This window comes from Acipenser ruthenus, chromosome 15 (genome assembly GCF_902713425.1).
Source record: "Acipenser ruthenus chromosome 15, fAciRut3.2 maternal haplotype, whole genome shotgun sequence".
Lineage (NCBI taxonomy): Eukaryota > Metazoa > Chordata > Actinopteri > Acipenseriformes > Acipenseridae > Acipenser > Acipenser ruthenus.
In genome coordinates this window covers 31811525-31828138 of record NC_081203.1, presented here as the reverse complement: position 1 = coordinate 31828138, position 16614 = coordinate 31811525, and the positions used below count along the sequence as shown (strand labels likewise).

At 43.8% G+C, this 16614-nt stretch overlaps 1 protein-coding gene across 4 annotated transcripts in view; it reads right to left on the bottom strand.

The window, feature by feature from the left end:
• Positions 1-825: 825 nt before the first annotated feature.
• The window catches only part of LOC117422206 (fermitin family homolog 2), a 29794-nt gene continuing 14005 nt past the window's right edge, over positions 826-16614 (bottom strand). The window contains exons 4-17 of one of the 4 annotated variants that reach the window (XM_058987920.1): positions 13662-13790; positions 11851-11883; positions 10178-10403; positions 9969-10071; positions 9311-9418; positions 8727-8861; positions 8231-8280; positions 7812-7936; positions 7190-7296; positions 6577-6798; positions 5398-5418; positions 4768-4892; positions 4022-4163; positions 826-3451 (exon numbers count right to left, since the gene is read on the bottom strand). In XM_058987920.1, the coding sequence (XP_058843903.1) occupies positions 3278-3451; positions 4022-4163; positions 4768-4892; positions 5398-5418; positions 6577-6798; positions 7190-7296; positions 7812-7936; positions 8231-8280; positions 8727-8861; positions 9311-9418; positions 9969-10071; positions 10178-10403; positions 11851-11883; positions 13662-13790 (1700 nt within the window). In that variant the 3' untranslated portion in view covers positions 826-3277. The remainder of the gene's footprint in view (positions 3452-4021; positions 4164-4767; positions 4893-5397; positions 5419-6576; positions 6799-7189; positions 7297-7811; positions 7937-8230; positions 8281-8726; positions 8862-9310; positions 9419-9968; positions 10072-10177; positions 10404-11850; positions 11884-13661; positions 13791-16614) is intronic. The other 3 variants (XM_034036926.3, XM_058987921.1, XM_034036928.3) reach the window with 3 other exon arrangements.

Here is a 16614-nt window from a genome sequence, read left to right as displayed (position 1 = left end):
AAAATAAATGGATAAAATTGTATCGACACCTTTCTAACCCCTGTTCTGTGCATAGTTCATTCAGACGGATCTAGTGCAATACATACCTTGGGAGCAAAGGTTTCTAAACAAACTTTATATGCAGACAATTTCATTGGCTCTCTGCCTCCACCCCATACTGTAACTCCTTAAAAGGAAAGAGTTGATCTCAAATTGTCCAGCGTGTTTATACATATTTTCACCAGACGAGGGCAGTAATGATAGTTTGAAATATGGCAGCAATACTACATTGGAGGATGCAGACTTTCTAAATTTCCTTCAAAAGATGCACATTATTGCTGTATTTTTTTTGACACGGATCTGCTTGCATTGGTAATAATGCCATTAACAGTACTGTCAGAGCTCAGTGCTTCCAGTGCATTACTTGCCTGGCTATGAAGACATTTGGAAAGGTATGAAGGACACTGCAGTGCCTATAAAAGCAAATACGCTATTACTCCTTTGATCCACTAGGTGGTGCACTCAGATCATGACAATTGAACATGACAATTGCTGTGAAAAAAATCATAATAAAAAATTGGGAAAATACAGGGATCATCGAGTCTTTTATAAGAACCAAGCCATATTTGGCATTATCTTAAGGATAACAAGTAGAATCTGAAATAAAGAAAACAAATAGATGTGTAGGAGTAATATAGAATACATGTATAATGGAAAAGTTTAGTACTAAACAGTGTGGCACACGTGGTTAAATCCCTAGTGTGTACTTGTATATGGGCATCTCCAATATACTCCCTTGTAATCTAGTATAAAAGCAGCAATAAAAAATAACACCCAACTCCAAGACATTGTTAAATAAAAATGGTTCTTTTATTTTTTAAAATAAATGCATTTACAGTCTAAAAAACACAAGGGACAATACCCCTTATTCCCAGACGTAGGCGGCACAAAACTAATGGAGCTATGAGCACTATGAGGCAAAGCTAGCAGTGTTACTTCATTCTATTGCAGTCTCAAACTCCAGGGCTCCAAATGAATGAAAAAGAAACAGGTTGTACTGTTAAATTAGGGCTTCCTTTTAAATCTGTTTGTGGAAAAGCCTCAGTCTGCATTCTTTGCTGGAACCACCTCATTTTAATTTGAAGGACCCACATGTAGAAACTGAGCTGTGCATTTGGATAATTAAAACACATTCATGTAGTCTTTAAAAAGGCAGCTTTGTACGTTTGACATCAAATCATCAAAAAGGGGAGATAAAGCTTTGGAGCAAGTTCTGAAGTAGCCCTTCAACCTGGAGTTTGAGACTTGGGTTCAGCTAGATCTATTTTATACATTATATATAGACTTCAGAAGACCTTATTTTTGAAGACACAAATAATTTCAGACTTCATATTCTATGCAAGGTCAACTGCCAATTTTTTTGTGAAACTATACTTAAAACAAAAAACTGTACAATTATATAAAACTTGTGTTTTTACATTAGTTACATAAAACTAATACTTCATTTAGGAGTTCCTTCATTCATCTGGAAAATTAAAATAAAATAATGAACCCTGACTGTTTTGTTTGTGTCGTAATGCTGGGGAGTTATAAATATAACTCCATAATACTACACGGTGTAAAATAAGAAGTATGGTAAACAAAAGTGAGCAAGGCCAGAAAACCTGATAAAGACAGCATCCTTCATAATGAGTCTCTCTAGAAAAATCAGCAAACACACACAGACCGGGAAGCAAAACATTTTGTCAAGGCAAAAGGAGAATGCTTGGTAGCAACCTGCACAGTTCTGTATATACAGTGGGGTCTGTCATCCTTCTCTATAGGGGGATTGATGTATAAACACTGGGGTTTATCAGCCTTCTCTATAGGGGCAGTTCTAGGAATACAAAGGATGCTTTTATAGGGGCAATGATACCACTTTAACAGCTGTTCTTTACAACAAACAGGATACATTCATGACAGCTATTGACACCAGTGTAAAGTAGACAGGCTGTTCTGGTTCCCAACACCTCACACCAGTCCTTGGAAATAGAGATTGTAGATCAAGGGGAAATTAAAATGAGTCACACTCCTTGATGACAAACTCACCAAGGCTGCACCTCTGTGTTGCCAGGAATCAGGATAGGCAAAGTATTCCATGATGCATGTCGAATTCGATGGTCATGATATCTAACAAAACCCATACTACACCCATACTACAAAAAGAAATACACCCCAAGCACAGGCGCTTGCTGGGCTACACAAAACAGGCATTACATTTGAGCAGCTGCACACTAAACTGGCTTCATTAAAATCCTGCTTCTCATACACACTTCTCTCAATTCATGTTTCTGTTTAAGCCCCACACAAAGCAGTTAACTTTTTGGCTAATTAATTTTAGTATGGAAGAAGTGCTTTTGTAGCATGCATTATATTGAATTGCAACAAAACAAAAACATACAAGCCAGCAGGTTACAGTTCACAGGTCATCTTGTAAATGATAAAAAATAAAAGTTTTAGCTTTGCAAATGGTGGGAGCCAGCTTCCTGTAAAACAGGGTATGGAGCCCAACCCGGTTAGACTATCCCATCAGGGGAATATTTCCTTCATATTAATGCAACCTTCATGTATCCGACCCCTATACTAGACATGCAAGGTGTTAAACATTCCTTCACATTCATGAGTATGAACTGCAAACTAAGCAACATCCAGCCAGCTCTGGTTAGAAATTGACACTCTGTAACCAGCTGCTGTGATTTACAAGAAGGAAGAGAGTTTAGTCTGCTGATCTAACCTGCAAAAGAAAGACAATTACACACACATGTGAAAACAACCATATAACTAAGTAGCATCACAGACAGGTAATCTAGAACTTTGCAGACACAGTATGCTTAACAAAGTGTAAAATTAAAAAAGAAAAAATAACACAACTTTTGAATACAAAACTAGTAATTTCTTGTAAAAGAGAGAGACTGGTGCATCCTGGGTAAACCTAACCCTCTAACTGCTCCAAGAAAAGGTGCCCCTGGGAGATATGTGGACGTATTTTCCCTGGTGCGTGACAGAGCTTATAGAGCAGTTTCAAACTGCAGGGTTCATCCGTAGGTTCAAAGGTCATCTGTTGTGGGCTGCTGCTGCTACCCAGGGAGATGAAAGATGGTATGAGGAGGAGAGGGCTATAAAGCATCTCTTTCCCATGGACAATGTTCACCTGGACTGGGCAGTGAAACAGTATATAGTGTTTTATGTTCGTCTGGCAGGACCGGATTGGATTTCTCTCTTGGTGCGTACCCCCCCGGTCAGCCTCTTTCACCCCAAATCAAACCCAGCCACTGGTCAGCTTGTAGAACATCTCCTCATCAAGGCTCTCGTTCTGGTCCTTGGCACGCGTCGACAGGAAGATGTATCCTCCAATGAACTCGTGCACAACCTTGCAGTCCACCTCCGTGCAGATGAAAGCAAGGCTCGGCTCATCTGCAAACTCCACCGTCACCTGGAAAGGAGTCCAGCAAAGTGAAATTACAACCCTGGGAACAACTACACTAATGAAGCAGTGCCTTAAACTGCTTTACGATTTCATTATTCATTTCTCAATATTCAGTTTCTTACCAGTTTAATATCGTTATGTATCTTCTGTTTGTTCTTCAGCAGTTTATATATTCAAGGTGTAATGGGAACTAAATATTTATCAGCAATGCTAACAGAGACATTTAACCCTTTGCGGTCCATTTATTCAGCACGTCAGGTCCCACTTATTTTCACATGCGCAGTTTATTTTAGACACGCTGCTTAAATATTTCTCACAGTAAAACAGGTTTAAAAGGCACTGCATATCAACAGGACACTCAGTACTGCATCTCCAGCCCCGCCCCACCCCTCGTTCGCCGTTTTTTTCACATACCTCTTGATAGTAGTGCATACCGATAAATCATCTCCTGATCACTCGTTTTATCACCAAACTCCTCAATAATGCGATCCAAGTCATTATTATAACATCTAAAAAAAGCTCTGCGAATGTCTGTGATATTCTTTGAGCACTGGATGCAGAAGCAAAAAAACACACCATTTTGATCTCCCAGTTGACGTTCCACTGCTTCATGTTGCTGAATCTCCAGGTCTTGATCGCATCTCCAGTGTGGGCGTCCATGCGGATTAGCCTGTTGTAGGTGATACCGATCAGCTCCTCCCTCTTCCCTCCCTGGAACCTGTTGGGTAATCCAGCCAAGAGCCACACTTAGCACCCTGTACCACCACCTAACTTTATTAACTATAAATTACACTACCCTCCAACAAACAAAAACAGATGAATAAATGCAGAGCGCCTGGGAGGGTGGCTATAGTTGCCAATTTTAGCCCACTCAAGACATCGTGCTGGCTAAATATCCTCATATTGGCATACATGTATTGCCCCAACTAAACACAGGATCATCCTGTCTAACTGGTAGAAAGTCCTGTCAGCCACACTCCCCTCCCTATCTACTTAACTGCATCTGAAAAAAAGATACATTTCTAATCATGGATAAAAGGGATATTAACCAGATTTTCAAGAGCATTTTGTCAAGCTACTAGAGAAAGGCAGGAATAGCCAGGAAGTCTTATTTCCCCCCCCCCCCCCCCCCCCCCCATATATATATATATATATATATATATATATATAGTGTCCCCTCTTCAAAAGTGTGCAACGTATCTTACTGAGCAAGCCCATGGTGCCCCACAATACTATCCATTTCTAGAACATGCATGAACATTATTAAGGTGAATGAGAAGAGCTTCTAATATTGGGATTTCCACAGCTCCATTTGAACTCACTTTGCAAGGAAGTGTGTCATTCCAAACTCCGGCAGAGACTGCCAGGCCTGGATGAATCTCATCTTGGCTTCGATCAGACTCATCTGGGCCACATTCTGGTGAGCTTCGAGGATCCGAGCCGTGATCTTCAGGAGGACAAGCAGGTTTACAAAATCAAACATCAACCCAGTTTTGCTTTTAACCCCTACAGAATGCCAAGGCTACAAACAGCTACATGAATTCAACCAAACTTCCCCTGGAAGTCAGAGCACAAGCCCCAGTCCTCACTCCCTGTGAGTCACAGAACAGATAACATATTGTCAATATAGAAATCCAATAACCCAGTGAGGTCAGTCCAGAAAGAACAGACTTGCCATTTATGGGTTTTATATAAAATCTGAGTGCTTTTCTATCAAATTAACAAACATGTTGTTATATCACTGTTTGAAGGCCCCATTTAAACATTATACATCTTTTAAAAGTATAAAAAGGGAAGCTTGCTAATTTATTCATCCAGAATCAAATTCTCTATACATTATAAAAGTTTGAGTTTAACACAGATATTGAACTACGCTACTAAACACATTCCCCAAACTACACCAAACGTGACACTGTTCTAGTGCACATCTAGACAGACGGACAGTCACTTACCAAGTCCCTTACATAGCCTGGCTGAAGATGGCAGGATGAGCAAAAAGGAGAGGGAGGGGGAGCAGAAAGAAAGAAAAAGCAGTGAGAACAAAGCAATGAAGCCAAGAAACTGCTGCAAAAAGCCAAAACAGAAGTACAAGTTCAAGCCGGGATTCATGCAGTAAATCCAGTGAGGAAAAGCAGCACATTATATCAAATCGGGCGACAGGTTCCTGTTCCCAAGGCAAGTGGTAGAAAGACCGTTGTTGGATTTTGTGATGGATTTACCAGTTTTGGACTTATCTAAAATGTCATCTTACTGTATGTGTAGTGCAAAAATAAATATAACCTTGTGTTGTGTACACATAGAAGCCAACAGGCCTTTGTCACTTTCTTTTCTATAGATGACAGTGGTCCTCTACTGTAATTACAATAAGCCTCTTTACACAGGACAATGTCTGTGCAGAACAACAAATCACAAAACAATTATCCAACAGGTGGCAGTAGGGCCTGAGAAATGACAGGATTTCTTCAGCTCAAATTGGCCTGACAAAGCAGGGTGGGGCAGCTGGCTGCAGTGCCTGTAATTTTGCCTAGAACAGAGAACGGGAAGGGGAGAGAGAGAAGGAGGCGATAGCAACAGTAGCATGTCTAATTCAGACAATAAGGCTTCAAAAAGACAAAGCTTGTGTGCCTGCAGCTGAAAAACTACCTGCAACAAAATAAATTGGAATATCTGGCACCTGAACAAGTGTAAAACGTAGAACACAGAACGTAACTTTTACTATCCGCTTTTAGAAGCTGCTGAATTTCCCAGGCTGACCCACAGAACCACATTCCAAGAATTCCTTGAGATTCACACCCCCTCCTCTCCCCACATCCGCACATTCCTTTGAGCACAAAAAAGTCACTTCGCTGACAGGAGAGAGACATGCCACAGGGACCCAGATGTTCCACACAGCTGCATCTGGGAAACATCAATCAGACTCCAGTGCACACTGGGAGCCCCCCTCCCCTCTCAAACCTCTCAGCCATGCTGTGTGTCCATATGTTCAATTATTACACATACATCAAGATTTGCCTGCCATCTCGTATTTAAAGGCGAGTGTGTGAAAGTAGCCATGTCAAGTGCCACTGCTTGGCCATCTTTGGTGATGTATGGCTATTAACAATGTAAAGTCTGCCCCACCGTTGGCATACCTGCTTATTCTTGTACTTCTTGAGATAGCGTGGAGAGACCAGGCACTCGGGGTTGATGTCGGTGCTGATGGGCTCAGCGATGAGCTGGGGGTCAGGATTCATGTGCTGCATCTTGAGGAAGGACAGGATGTTCTGCACCTCCAGGTTGTACGAGCTGTCGGCCATCGTCTTGCCTTTGGAGGCCAGCCGGCACGCCGCCATCCAGTTGGCATACTGTTTCTCCTGGACAGAGATAGAGAGAGAGACAGAGACAGAGGGATTTAAATCTATGCAAAAAATAAAAAGATTCACTCATCAATAGGGTGTTACCCATGTAAAACCCAGCACAGAGGCAATCTCCCATCCTGAACAAGGAACCGCCAGGGGAGTCAAATACTCGGCTGCAATTGTTCAAATTCATAAGGATTTGATACATGTCATGACTTGAATTGATACAATGCAGGCCACCTATAGGATGTCAGTAAAATGTTCAAACCCTTCCACCAGACTAAACTTTGCCTCTAAGTCCAAAAGGAATTCCAATGGTAGAAAGCCTTTGAGCAGTTAAAATACAGTTCAGGAGAGGGTGTACAGGCGAGTATTGTTTTAACTTCAGTATCGTAAACATGCTCACAGTGTCACAGCGCAGCCAGATCTCGTTCATGCCGTCAGCCACAGGGATCAGCAGTTTGATGTTGAACTTCTGACCAGAGATGTTGACATCTGGAGTCACCTCACAACCTAGGGGTGGTGAGGAACACAAAGGGGGGGGGGGGGGGGGGAAATGATTCAATTAAGAAAAAAAAACACACCACACACAAGGCAGGGCTGTCCAGATGACTCTGGACCCATCTACGGCTCATTGAGTTACATTATTTTTTTACATATCTTTAGAAGTCAAGGCTGGACAGTAGTATTTGTAATATTCAAAAGTTCTGTTGTCAGAATAGAATGTCAAGAGGAGAGAGAGAGAAGAAAAAAATGTAATTGATAAATTGAAAACTCACCATTTTAATAAATTAGCTCATTTGTTATATTTAGTTTTTTTTCACCAAAGACACTGGGCAGCTCTGAATTAAAGCAATAGAGTTTTATATAAATGACTAACATCGTTCCTTATGACCAGTTCAATATGAAGGCATCCTCCCCGGTAAGGTGCTCTCTGTAAGACCGTGTGCTGGTGGCAGGGAGTTCCAGGCTGTGATGCGGAGCTGTATTGCAGGTACTGATTCTCTGGTTCAGCACCCGGCTCTTACCTCGGAGATTCATCTGGTAGGCTGGAGTCCCGTGAGCTTCCTCCTTGCTCTTGTAGCAGGAGATGGTAATGTCTTTAAACGTGCACCAGTATTGCTTGTAGCCTTTAAGTGTTAGCTTCTTTGGCCTAGAAAACATTGAACCAGAACTTATCAGGATGTAGTGATCACTATCAGCCTTCTGGATTTCAGAGTTCTCCAGACTCTACTGAATTTGTTCACCCAGTAAATTCAGTACATAGGACTCAGTTCAGGTCTCCGAATGCTGACAGAAAGATCTCAGGTACCAACTCACAAAACACTTGCCAGCCACTATATGGCTTACTCTGTTCAACCATTGAGAACTGCAGAAATATTTTATACAAATACATCATAACTAAAAACAGGGAGAGACATGAAAACGGCTTTATAAATGTACTCACTTGAAAACTTTAACATAGTCTGCAAGTTCTGGAATAGAAGTGATATCACCCTTAAATAAATAAAAAAATAAAAAATTAGAATTTCAGTGAAGTGCTAAAAGAGAACAGTCCTTTACACATACCACACGGTCCACTTGATCAGATAGTGTCAGAATTTCCTCTTGGGCCATGAACCAAACCCTGTGCTAGACCTGCCCTGTGATTAACTCCCAGTCCCTAGTGACACAGCAAGACCAACGCCTGCAAGTAGAGAATTCTTATACCCAACATAAAACTGCAAATAGAGAATTCTCATACCCAATATAAAAACCTCTGTGTTCTGTGCAAATCACATTCAACACCATCTACTGCGCACTGCGTGAATCTCAGAAGCAGTACCTGAATCACGCTTGAAAAAAAACCTATTAGAATGAATTAAGTGTCTAATTGCTGCAGGTACTGTGGGGTTCCAGCTGTTCTACAGCAATACATTCCCAGTAGCAGTAAAGGTGTGTACCAGTATGCTGGAAGTCTTGCCCCCCTCCAGTGTGATCTCCAGGTCAGACAGTGCTGCGTCCACCTCGTCCACCTCCTTGTCACTGTTGTTCATGTGGTTGACCGAGGACATGATGGACAGCTTGTTGATGTGGTACTACAGGACAGAGATGGACACGTCAGAACCAACTCAACTCTGAGCCAGCAACAGATTCAACCCTCCGCCTCCCCACTGGCACAGCAACAATCCTCCATGAGATTGAGAGGTAGAGATCTGCAGTACAGGCTAGCTCATGCATTAGTTGTGTGACCATGAATGGCAGGAAAATGCAGACAGACAGCACTCAAGTTCAATGCTCGCTGTCTACCCATGGTGGTAAGGTACACACTGCTTCATAGACTCACATCAGCAAGTAATTGTTACATTTAGCCATGCTGGCATTTACAGGTGAACACCAAATGTTCTCTTCAATTGCATTTAAGTGGATGTACTGGAAGAAGCAAAAAAAAACTGCGGCAAGCACAGACAAATGGCACCAAAACCAAGCAGAACATTCCACACTAGGGAGGAACAATCCGTCCACACTGCACCCCTCCCTGGCTCACCTGCAGAGCTGCAAACATCATCATCTCCTCCTCAGTGCACTCTATCTCCTCCAGCAGGATGGCCCACTTCGCCTGTTCATACAGCTGGTTCACACGGATAGCGTCGTACTGCAGAGGCAAGAGGATTACCCACATAAATAACCAGCCTTCACTGCACAGAGCTTCCATCCTGGAAAGAGCACTCACAGTACTACTGCAGCCGGCACAACCACTCCTTCAAACCAAATGCAGCAGTTTTAGTTCTCCAGCCAATACAAATATATCCAAAAACCAGTAACTACAGTGGATTGCACAGTTCCTGACCAACTGCTGTTTTGAAAGGGATTTATTTTTCCTTTAACCTCTCCAGTATTTCCATTACTATTAAACCTTTATTTTACTATTTACTCATTTTAGAATGAGTCACTTTGTCGTCCATGACCACAACCATTCATGTACTGTAAACAGTAGAATCACATTGGGTAGCTTTCACATTTCATTCACAGGAGGTGAGGTGTGAAAATATCCCTATAAAACATATGAGCTTAACTCATTATACTAATGGAGAGACTTTAGCCTGAAACATGTCCTAGCTTGTCACACAAGCACAAACAGCTACTTCATTTAAATTGCATGTACTGCACACACAGGCAGCACGAAGGGCAATTTTAGACAATACCTTTGGGTTAAGGTCGAAGAAACTGTGGTATTTGAATCTCAGCAGCAGCACCTCGTTCTCTTTCACATCTTGTTCCATCAGAGATCGGGAGGAGTCAAACCACCTGTGCAAGAGGCAGGATTGTGAGTGGTATTACAGGAATTACATCTGACACAGGTCACGCATGTCTCACCCCTGCGGCTCTCCACAGCGAATGGAGCTCCACTCACCCTTGGTTGATCTTTGCCTTGTCCAGCAGACTCTGAGGCTTGTAGAGCTTGGACAGGATATCAGGCGAGGCGATTGGTTGGCTGACAGCGAGGATGCTGGGATTTCCCTCCGACAGAGGGCTGTCCCCAAACCAGGCCGAGGTGGGGGACAGCGGACTGCCGTCGCGAGAGTCGTAGGTGGGGGTCATAGTCTTACTGTAGAGGCCAGGACTCGAGTATATACTGCCTGAGAGTGTAAGGGAGGGAAATCACATTAAGCCTCTGGGCAAGGTAGGAGGGGAGGCAGTCTTAACTTTCTATTAGAGAGGTTCACAAACATATGTAGGCACCATATACATGCAAACACAAGCAAAACTAAATACACGACCCACACCACTCTCAATGGCAGCCTGGAGGTTTCAGTTTGAATGGCATACGATGGACGCAGTGAGCCAGCACGAGTCAAACAGCATGAGATTTAAGAGCCAGTCTTCACAACCCAATCCAAGGCTCAGGGAGCTGGGAAAGGGGCTGGAGCCGCTTTCACACGGATCTGCTTTTGTACAGAACAATTCAAAACAAGGAATAGTTTGAGCAGACCTAGATGCCAGCACCACAGACAAGATCTGTGTCACGTCAAAACGGACACTCAGGAACTAGCCTGACCAACTGTCAAAGATTTTACATTGTGAGATACATCAAGTCAACAAAATCCAGCCAGCCACAACATTATTTGGAAACACCCACCCCCTCCCTGTATTTAACAGCATGCTTTCAGAATAAATTTGAGATGGACAAATAGAAATAAACAAACATACAGCAAAGGCAAAGTTGGATATCACACTACACACTAATTCAGATCACGCACGTCTAATAGTCACTAATTTGTTGCTATGCTGAAAAGTACTTTTGGTTGTTTGACTAGCAATCAAATCAGAGTGCCTCAGTACAGCAGCTCCCAAGTTATAAGCACTTAGTGCTGCACAGTCAGCAAGTGCATGGAAACACGCATGCAAGACATCAATAAATGCAGAACAGCATGAAGTTTGTTAGAAATAACCTTCCCACAAACTTAGAAGATCCCCATGACCATCTTGCGTACGTGTTGATCAAGTTTGAGAAATTAGGCAGCTTCACCATTTCTCTCCCGAAACCCCGATCAACTGATCACTAGCAGGGTTGGGTCAATTCCTGTTTTTCAATTCCAATTCCTTTTTAAAATCAATTCCTTCGAAAGAATTGGAATGTAGATTTTAGAGACAACTGCTGTGATTACTCCACTACTGCTTTCATTTGTATTCAATTTCAATTTACTAAACAGTGACTTCACCTGAGAAGCTCATTAACAGAATACTGCCAATTGCAATTTTGATCAATGATGTGCTGGAATGGGCACTGCTTTTAAAACTGAATTTGAATTGAACAGGAATTGACCCCAACTCTGATCACTAGCAGTCTGGTTCATGCACCATTAACACACAGTTCAAGTTTCAATGTCGTTAATGTGCACAGTGATTCCCAACGAAGGGCAGATGTGCAGTATTTACTTTGGTTCAGGGGTCACACACACACCTTTCAAACTGGCAGTATTAACTGCATTTTATCCCAGTTGTTAAAGTGCTAAAGGTTTCAAACAAGCCCCTCCAAATCAAGAACCACTATGCAGGAAAGGAGAGACAAGAGCAAAAGCTTACCTTTGACTGGGCCGATGAAAATAACATCGGAGTCTGGAGGAGTGAGAAGAGAAAGCAAGGAAAGGAAAAGAGGAAACAGATTAAGAAATTCAGAGAGAGATAGAGAGAGGGGGAGAGAGAAAAAAAAAGGAGACAGACACAGACAGAGTAACATTTACAACAGAGAGGACCGTGCAGCCCAGTGTACTGTGTGTGCAAGCCACACGAGAGGTAAACTACAGGTCAACTTCTGTACACCATGGGAAAGTGATCCAGATTTTATTCTTGTGGGATTCATTTCAATTGCTTTACTTTCCCTAAACTGTTATTTATCGCAGGTTCAGTGAGGAGTTGGACATTTCTTTGGATATATGTCTTGTAATTTCAACAGGAAAGAAGTGGAAAAAAATATATAAATCTGTTATAATTGGGAATGCATCCCTTCAATCTTTTAAAAATCTAAGTTTCCCCATTTGTTAAATTCTGAATACACAAAACAGATATTTAAACTATCCTCCTGCTGCAAACCAACACAAGCGTCTGCTTTAGCTTTCCCAGAGGCCAGCGAGCAAATGGACCTTATGCAGCAGCTTTACAGCAGAGAGCTCATGTTTCCATGGCCGCAGTGTGGCAGTGAGATGAACAGCCTGTCAGCTCCAAGGTCTGCGTACACAAAACCATTAGCAAGCTTTTAAGAGCAGGTCGCATGCATTTAAAAATCAACATACTAATGCTTTAGAAATATGCGGTGAAGGTGGTGGAGCCAACAATAGCACAGCTGAAATCCAGGGCTGTGACAGCAATTCACCTCCCACCTTGCCTGCTGATAAACTACAGGCTATTCCATCAGTCACGTATCACATTATTTGTTTCCATTTCTATCAGGTATGAAATGTCTAAGCAAACAGATTCAGATTTTCATGTGCACCAAAATTAACTGGGTGGGGCTGCGTGATTTACTGGCGAACATCTAGAATCAGCCTCATAGGATGTTGCCCATGATGACCAATGGGTTCACATCAGTACTGTCTTATGTACAGAAGAGGAAGTGAATCTGGGAATTTCCAGAGCTTTGGGTCAGAGGCTCTGGATAAGAAAGAGGCCACTGTAGAGACACACTATAAAAACACAGGAAATGCAGTGGAGTCACTAAATCTGGAGTAATCCTCACGCCAGACTGCAGTGTTGTTGAGATGCACATTCCCTGAACCCCACACATCTGGAAAGTTTAGGAGTTTTAACCCCACACAACTGGCCAGAGGCCAGCGCCCCGAGCTCCACCCCCCCCCCCCACCCGACCTTTGACACTGGCTGCCTGTTTTGTAAATCAAGCCACCACAGAGCCAGAGTAGCAACCTTTCTTTGACTTTTTAAAATTAGAGTACACAGAATGCAACTCGTATTAGGTTACCGCCCCTGTCGCCAGTTGGGTTATTGCTGTCTCTAAAAGCTATCAAATTAGAAGCATTAGTTGCAATTGACTTAAAATGAGAAATGCATCAAGAGATGAAGCCAGTCTCTGCAATAAATCATCAATACCCTGGGCTAGACCAAAAATCGAATGCCAAGTGTGTAATAAATGAATGCATGTGAAGTAGGGAGGGTGGACTACATAACTACATTTTACATGCTGCTTAAGTGTCAAGTGTACTACCGCTAAATCTATGCCAGGGAATTTCCCCAGTGTATTAATCTGCATTGTTTTGCTGTAAGCAAGGAGGTTCGGTTACAAGCACAGCAAACAGAGAAGCAACACAGGCAGAGCTAAAAAGATGCGAGGGACACAATACAGGACAGGCAAAGAGCTGCACTGTGAAAGACACGTGATCTACCTGATCCAGGGGTGATGAGCGGCCCCTCTAACTCCAGAGCATCCTCCTCTGCCTCCTCCAGCTTTTTCTTCTTCTTTTTGGGGTCCTGGGGTTTGCGCAGTAGAGACAGCTCCTCAGGGTGCCTGATATCTAGGAAAAAACAAGTTGGGGTTCAGCACAAGGACACTACGTAAATACGAACCGTAGTAACGTCTTCGTGAATAGTTACAATGTTGACTCCTCACACCCGGCGGGGAAACATTTTAAATATGTATTACTTCTACATCAAAGTTGTTTTCTGGTCATGGGCTTAGCTGAAATCTTCCCTCCACTGCAGTGAAGTCTCTGCAAGAGAACAATCAGAAACAGCTGGGCTTGCAGCTTGAAGAATCCCTGTTCTCAGGCTGCCCTCCCAACCGCCCACATCCTGAACAGGGTGCTGCTCGCAGTCTCTGCCACCAGGCAGGCACAGGACTCCTTGATGATGTGCTTGTCTGGAGTGTGTTTCAATTGCATTGGCAGAGTGACTCAGCTGTGGTTGGTCTCAGCAGCAATCCCGGGGGCACAGGTTTGACATGCTCAATAAAAAAGTACTACACTAAAAAGGCACACTTGCAAGCCAAGCTTGCTTTTTTTATCTTTTTTTTTTTTTAAATCGTAGAATTGATATTTTACTGAATAGGCAACTTGACAAGAAATGTCTCCTCTTTTGAGGGTGCTATAAGCCCTTTAAAAAAAAACATTTAACCGTTCCTGTAAAAGTACTTTAAAAAGATAAAATGTTGGAAGAGGACGTGTGTGTGTCAGAGCTAGCTTCATGGCCTAGTCAGGACAGAGTGTTTAGTTTGTGTAACTAAAGCAAACACATTCCAGGAGTATTAAGGACTAACAGATGGTAGCTTTCCCCTCTCTTCATTGTAGTATAAAGAGCTGAGCGACAGCCTGGCCTTATACAGCAATGAGAGCAGGCCAAGAGCATCATAGCCAACGCATGCCTTCAACTTCCTAGGAGGTGGGGAGGGGGGCCTGCATGCCTTTAATAAACTCATTACTGGCAAGGCAGAGGAAGGGGGGGTCTGCACCAGGGGATTTCTGCCTATTAAATGAGTCCATCAGAAATTCATTTATTTTGTACTTCTTAAAAGCTGTGTCAGGCTGCTTTTCTGGTGTGTTTATAAACTTATTAAATAAACTGACTGTTCAGAGATCGGCCACCCTATTCAGTATGTGGTTCTGCTTTCAAGAGGATGAGAAGCAGGCCATGTCTTCACCTTTACACGTCTCCCTATTCAGCAGCCTCCTGAGCCAAGCAGTACCAGTAAGGACACGATATGCAGACTGGCAGTCTTAACAAAAGGTCACTTCTCTCCAAGCCAAGATTCTGTACTGCCTGTAACAAAGTGAACGCTGTGAGCAGACAGCCCACAGCTTCCAGTCTAAAGCCAAGCTGCCAGAACAGCACTGGACCCAAAACGGGCTCATACTTGAAACACCCTCTTACTGTCATGAAATGAAATGGGTTATAGAAAGGGCTCCTGAAAAATACCTGAAGATCTGTCATCTCTGCACTTTATATGCAAGTAGGAAGTTACCCACACCACCAAAGGAGGTAACTGCTGCACAAGCTAGTTCAGTTCTTGTTTCCTTATCGTACTACAAAAGCAGTGCTCACCACTGCACCAGGCTCCGCTCAGACCCACACAGAGAGCGCCAGGCTCCGCTCAGACCCACACAGAGCGCCAGGCTCCGATCAGAGCGACACAGACAGCGCCAGGCTCCGCTCAGAGCGACACAGACAGCGCCAGGCTCCGCTCAGAGCGACACAGACAGCGCCAGGCTCCGCTCAGAGCGACACAGACAGCGCCAGGCTCCGCTCAGAGCGACACAGACAGCGCCAGGCTCCGCTCAGAGCGACACAGACAGCGCCAGGCTCCGCTCAGAGCGACACAGACAGCGCCAGGCTCCGCTCAGAGCGACACAGACAGCGCCAGGCTCCGCTCAGAGCGACACAGACAGCGCCAGGCTCCGCTCAGAGCGACACAGACAGCGCCAGGCTCCGCTCAGAGCGACACAGACAGCGCCAGGCTCCGCTCAGAGCGACACAGACAGCGCCAGGCTCCGCTCAGAGCGACACGGACAGCGCCAGGCTCCGCTCAGAGCGACACAGACAGCGCCAGGCTCCGCTCAGAGCGACACAGACAGCGCCAGGCTCCGCTCAGAGCGACACAGACAGCGCCAGGCTCCGCTCAGAGCGACACAGACAGCGCCAGGCTCCGCTCAGAGCGACACGGACAGCGCCAGGCTCCGCTCAGAGCGACACAGACAGCGCCAGGCTCCGCTCAGAGCGACACAGACAGCGCCAGGCTCCGCTCAGAGCGACACAGACAGCGCCAGGCACCGATCAGACCGACACAGACAGCGCCAGGCTCCGATCAGACCGACACAGAGCGCACCTCCACTACTGGCTGTGAAGAGGGTTGTCCGAGTACTCTCTACTAATTTACATGTGCATTGCTGCTGCCACCAACAAGAGATCCTTGTATACATGATGAAATCATGGAAATATCCAGCCTCCAGAATGACAGAAAGCTCAGAGCTTATCCAGCATGTGTGATGTTTCAAAACAAACCTCAGTTAACATGGTAATTGTGTCATTTGTAATTAATGGCAATTAGTGTCATTGTTTCAGTTGAACCTTGGCACACCTGCGTAATTGCACCATATAATTAAATAATTACAGTTCAATTGCACACCTTTCCAAGCTTAATTATTCTGTCAATGTCGTGTTTTACATTGAGCAAACATTATTCGCGTATTTTCATCCACTTTTAATGACCCAGTGTGTTTTGGTGGGGGGGGGGGTGGGGGGGGAATAAATTATATTGTACATTTCTATATTTGTACCTGTGATTAATCTGCTTGGCAGAATACATACGTAGACATTTGAGAGGGGTGGAATTGCTACCAATTGGTA